A 6,000-nucleotide genomic window follows, 5' to 3' on the forward strand; every position below is an offset into this window, starting at 1 on the left:
AATTAATAATTCCACTGAAATAATAACTGGGAAGTTGGACCAATTACCACACTGTCTTTCTAGCAGCTGTGAAATGACGTATGATGAGAGGGGCTGATTGGACAGAAAGATCTATGAGGGGGGTTTTCAAAGTCTAACATCGTGAACCACCCCTTATCTAAAGCAGTGCTTCTCAACCGGTAGGTCGGGACCCAAAAGTGGGTCGTGGATCCCTTCTGGGTGGGTCGCATTGGTGTTTCGATGATAGGCCCACTGGCACCTCCCCCTTGACTATTAAGACGCTTTGTGTCTTATTCAGCTTGATTTTCATCCGGGCCCATCTGATGCTCACCTGCAGCTGCAGCTGCACCTGCAGCCGGGTGCATGCTGCAGTAGTGGTCAGCATGGTCATGTCATCCATGAATGCTCCGATGGGTGGAAGACGGGTTCCGTTTTTTGCTCGCTCACCTCCCACCACCCATCTAGAGGCCCTGATGATGATTTCCATGTCCTTTGTGGATGCCAGGGGTGAGACTGTGCAGCCTGCCATGATGCCTACTTCTAGACGCTGCCATGATGTTGTGTAGTCGGCTGTTGTAAAGCACAGTTGCAGGTCTTCAAAGTAGGCTTTCATGTGGAAGAAGTTGAAGGATTCCCAGAGGAGGTTGTGGGGAACAGATCAAAAGACATTAGCCAACTAGAGGAAGGTTACATGGAGGTCTCTTTTGTCCTTCTTAGCAGTTTGGATCTGGTGCCAGATCATACTGGTACACTCTCAGCAACCAGAGAACCCTGGGATGTCGGCCCTCTGTATAGGTGTATCAATGTACTTGTTCTTCTCCAGATAGATGGACAGTCTCTGTGCTATCACGCTGAAAAAGATTTTCCCTTCAACGTTGAGAAAGCAGATTGGCCGTAATTGACTAATATCTGCTGCATCCTTCTCTTTGGGAATTAGCATGCCTCCAGCCCTTCGCCACACCTTGGGTATTATTCCCTTTTGCCATACTACCCTCATGAGCCTCCACAGATAGCGTAGAACATCTGGTGCGTTCTTATGAAGCTTACTCCATTTGGTCCAGGGACTGATGCCCATCTTGCAGGCCGTACTACTATCTACTTCCTTCCATTTTGGATGGCCAGTCTCCAGATGGAATTCGGGAGGTTGAACAGGTGGGATATTATGTGGGATGACTAGTGGTTCGTGCCTTTTCATGTCATGGTGGGGCTTTTCCAAATGTTCTTCCAGTTCTTGCTTTGGAGTTTTGAGGGTTCCGTTATTTTCCTTAGCAAAGAAATCCTTTACAAACTTGAAAGGGTTTTTATAGAACCATGTTCTTGCGTGTTCCTTCCTCTTTCGCAGTTTCCTGACGTTCTCTGCTCTTTGTAAGGTCGCCAGCCGAGATTTGATGTCTCCCTGGAGTGGTGAGAGCCCATCTCTGGCTGCATCAAAAGCCTTCTTCCACTGCTTTCTCAGCTGCCTTCTCACTCTGATCAGTCTTTCGATGTCTTGCTGTCTCCTGGATTTGACTGGTGTCGGTGTTACTTAATTGCTCTTCCCTATGTTCACTCCAAAGTGTCCTTCTCCATACCTCGTATATTATGTCTCCCATCTTGCCCAACTTTTTCTCTGCTGTGCCCCCTTGTTGTTCCAGGATTTTTGTCAGATCATTGTTGATGGTTTCCCACTCACTCTTCTAGAAAATAACGCATTCAAAAGGCATAAGACAGTCAAAAATGATCATTTTAACTAGCAATCCATTAACCGCCCAATCCACAACTGCAAACTCTGCCAGGTTACACATCTGGCGGATTGTGATGTTTTTAAATACTGCAGCTTTTGCCCGAATGTTGAGAGGATGACGAAGAGGTGGTTGATCAACATCTAATGAAATGTACAACCACAACAAAACAACTGTAGTCGAATAGTCTCAGCTGTCTCCCCCTCTCATTTTCCTGGATCATCCAATCAGAAGTCAGGATACATCCACGGTCGGGAAATTTCAAGCAGGAATGAACAGACACAAACACAAATATTTTCAAAAATGCACATTTTCCCCACTCTGATGTAAAAAAGAATAATAATAATTGGTTCCAGACCCGACCGCAATAAGTGGATTTCCACAAAGTAGGATTCAATATTAAAAAACTGAATATTTTTGTAGCTACAGCATCCAAAACCTGTTGATGGCTTTCTAAATAAGGGAACGTTTTTAGAGACCTGTAGACATGAAATAACACCCAATAGTCACTTTTACACTCCTGTTATTCTTTGTTTACACCACATTACTCAACTGTAATGCGCAGCCTACGAGATCACTGGAGGGACATAACATAGCAACGAGCGAGCTAACTAGTTAGCCTCCAATTTACTTATTCTAAAGTTAAGAAAGTGTTGCAAACGGAGTGGGGAGGAAGAACAAAGGAGCCAGAAACTTACCACTTCCACATGGAATGAGAGGATAACCTTTTTTTCATATCAGCCTTGGCATTTGGGCTCGGCTCTGCTGGCTTAGTAGCCAGTCTCCATGCGATGTGAAAGGTAATGTAATCTAACGTCATGTCTCATAACACTACTGATGCCCAGTGACCAGAGTATGACATGTGACTTGTCTTTCAATATTGACAAAACAGCCATAATTTATTAATTTATTACTTTTGGAAAAACCTCGATATAGTGAGGGAGTGATACTCGAACCGCTATAACTCGAGGGACGGCTATTTTTTCTTTAATATTTTACATTTTGTAATCCCGTGTAGATATGCTCAGACATTTAACGTGGCCCACGAGTATGCGGCCTTCGATGGAAAAAGTTTGGACACCCCTCTACTACACCAATGAGTATAAAGAATCAGCATGTGCTTTCAGCCAGCTACCCCCTCCATGTTTTATTGTCGAAATAAACACACACGCACATCTGTAGCCCTCCCCTGTGTCCTCCATCCTTCCTCTCTTCCTCTCTCCTCCCTCCAGGATGCAGGTCAAAACAAGCAGCCTGGAGTGGCTGTCAGTGGGAATCAAATGCTGGCAGACAATTTGATTTCTTTGTCTCCAAGACCTGCTTCTCCTACACACACACACACACACACACACACAGGCAGCACTGTGTAGCAACCAACAACGTCCAAGGTAAAGGTAAAATTGCCTCACAGAAAAAAAAAATGTTGCAGGAAGTGCTGGAATTCTTACTTTACTTAAGTAAAAAAGTAAAAGTACAAATAACCGGCAAAGTGAAACTACTACGTCAATAACCGTACTCAAGTAAAGGTAAGTGAATACTTGTGTTTATCTGTACTTAAAGTACTAAAAGTTCAAGTACTTGTCTACAGTGTCTATATTTTAATGCATATACAGTGGAACCTTGGTGAGCGTCACTCATTTGCTCCAGAAGGTCCGACTCTATTAGATTTCTCATAAGAAATCAGGTAAATCCAATGAATCTCTTCCAGAAAGCCAAAAATGTTAACAAAAACACGTTTTTATAGTTTTGCAATTATAGTTTTACATGCAGAAAACAACTGGAAATGCATTTAAATACATACAGTATATATGATGAAGGAAAGGGAGAAATGAAGATTGAAGGTTACTTTTACCTTCTTTGAAGACGTGATTCTTGATGTGACTGTCCCCAAAGTGCGGCCTGAGGGGCATTTGCGGCCCACAGCTGTTTTTTTTATTGGCCTGCAGCACATTCTAAATTTACCAAGAAAAAAAACCCCGGAAAAATCTGCAGTAATTTTAGAAGAATAATGTAAAAAATATTAAAAGGTCACTGACTGATTTTTCAGTTTTGCTTAAATACAGTATGTTCTACATTGATCTATATTGATTGTTCTATATGAAATTATGTTCAACATTGTTCGTTTTTTTCAAAGCAAACATTAAATTAGTAAAAATTACATTTTTGTATGTCCCAAGCCTCCATTTTGGTCAGAGCTCGTAAGAAGGTGACGTTTCCCAAGTGACGTCAGCACAGTTGAACATCAGTAAAGTAAGTAAACAAAAACATGAGAGAATGGACGGGACGGAAGATGTTCACAGTGATTATAGCAAAGATTTCAGCGATGTGTCAGTAGTTTTTGAGGAGGAAGAAACATCTGGAGATGAAAGATAGAACTTGCTGAACATGGAATCAAGTATTTATTGGAACCACCGACGATGGTACTTTATGTCTGATGCTGAGGTGGCAAAGACATGGAGGTGAAGATTGGTCTGCTTCAAATACAAAACGGTAAGTAAATTACCTTGGAGTTGCTTATCCTTCAATTATTGTTTTAAATTGGCTTCTTAATGAGAGTAAGGGGCTCTTTGGAGCCTTTTTTATTGTTTGTTTGTTTGTCTGCACCCCACCACCACCGTCAACATATCGTTGTAAAGTAAGTTTTATAACCTGCGTTGAATGCTTGTCGCTATAGTGTTTACAATACTGTATAATAATATATATATGTAAATAAGACATGACTTACTGTGTTCTGTAGAAACTTTTGACACCATTCACCTCCTTCAGTCCTGTTGCTGTTACGTTCTGTGTCTTGTCGCTCTGCTGCCACCTGTCGGCCTTCTGGTTGCAATGCACTCCGTCCGTCCTAGGTATGGGCCAGTCGATAACCTTGGCCAAAAATATCACGGTTTGACTGTATTATAATTACAGCTCTAAAATGTGTTATTTTGAAATATCTTTATTGAAAAGAGAAAAAAAAGTCAATCAAAAGGGTCATTTTAAAGGATATAACAGAATACGATGAAAGTGCAACACATGTCTTTAAAATAAATATCAAAATATAACGGAATTCTTTCAAAATAAATAATAAATTACAAAACTAATGTGGCTAGTCCTGCAACTCAAGTCACAACACAATAGGGTCGTACATTATAGCAATCTAATTTATCTTATTTATTATGTATTGTGTAAAACTAAGACATGAATAACAAATTAAAAGCACAAAATGAGTGCCGACCCACCATCCACCAGTTCAAGTTCCAGCCAAGTTTTTCCAGAGAGATGATTACATCGCTGTTTGACGTGTGTGGTAAATGGCAGTGCGCTAGCATGAATTAACTTGAGACAAATCTGCACTTTAGCACTCAATAAGTCATCAAAACTTACCTTTATGCATTCCCACATAGTATCAGCCTTTGAGACCAAATATGAGGTGAAAGAAAAATGGTAAAAATAAAGTAGTAGTCTATCTGTGCAGCATGAGATAAAGTTAGCACACGCACAATGGACATGTGTCAAGTGAGACGGATGTAACAGAGAGAATCCGGCCACTTTTCAAAATAAAACATAAAAAAATGAAATAATGGAAATTATTTTTTCTTTCTGTGCGGCCCGGTACCAAATGGCCCGGTACCAACCCCCAGCCTGGGGGTTGGGGATCTATACCACTACCGCTCCTGTCTCCTTCTCAGTCACATCTCCACATTTGATGACCCTCGACATGAGTGATATGCCGACCCACGGTGACGACAGTGCGGCCATACCGGCGCCGCTCAATGCTAACGCCAGTGGTTTCAACACATCGAAGCCCAGTGCAGGACGTGACAAAGGATTCTGTCGTAGTGGCCGCGCTGTACTTCCACTTTCTCTCATGTCGTAGAAATGGTATGACGCGACATTTTAGTGCTTTTGAAACCGTGACTTTTTCATACCGTGGTGTTCCTTTAAACCGGTAACCAGCCCATGCCTAAACGTGGCCCGTGCATCCTTTCATTTTTCACTCAGTGACCCACGCTGGAGAACGTTTGGACACCCCTGTATTAGTGTATTATCTTGGAGAAAAGCAAACCTGTGGCTTAAAAATCTGACCTCATATATCACCATGTTGCTGTGGCATCTGTAGTTTCACACTATCAAGTACGTAGAAATCGCACATGCACAGTGCAAATTACAGTAAGAAACGTAATATGTGCTGTATTCATAGTATGTATTTGAAGCTGTGTCTATCTACTCCCCAGGATAAAAACACAGAAAGACATACAGGCTGCACCCAAAGGCAACAATCCGGTGTTTACACGTT

At 41.8% G+C, this 6,000-nt stretch overlaps 1 protein-coding gene across 5 annotated transcripts in view; it reads right to left on the bottom strand.

The window, feature by feature from the left end:
- Window positions 1-5,226, bottom strand: part of LOC129183057 (coiled-coil domain-containing protein 40-like) — a 32,933-nt gene extending 27,707 nt beyond the window's left edge. For 3 of the 5 annotated variants that reach the window (XR_008570742.1, XR_008570741.1, XM_054779862.1), the window contains exons 1-2: window positions 5,088-5,226; window positions 4,447-4,589 (exon numbers count right to left, since the gene is read on the bottom strand). Coding sequence is in view for 3 of the 5 variants with exons in the window: in XM_054779862.1 (XP_054635837.1) it covers window positions 4,447-4,474 (28 nt within the window). In the remaining 2 variants the exon portion in view is untranslated. Of the gene's footprint in view, window positions 1-331; window positions 449-2,895; window positions 2,968-4,446; window positions 4,590-5,087 lie in introns of those variants that run through there. The other 2 variants (XM_054779863.1, XM_054779864.1) reach the window with 2 other exon arrangements.
- Between the last annotated feature and the right edge of the window lie 774 nt (window positions 5,227-6,000).

This window comes from Dunckerocampus dactyliophorus, chromosome 6, assembly GCF_027744805.1.
Source record: "Dunckerocampus dactyliophorus isolate RoL2022-P2 chromosome 6, RoL_Ddac_1.1, whole genome shotgun sequence".
In the NCBI taxonomy this organism is placed as follows: Eukaryota; Metazoa; Chordata; class Actinopteri; order Syngnathiformes; family Syngnathidae; genus Dunckerocampus; species Dunckerocampus dactyliophorus.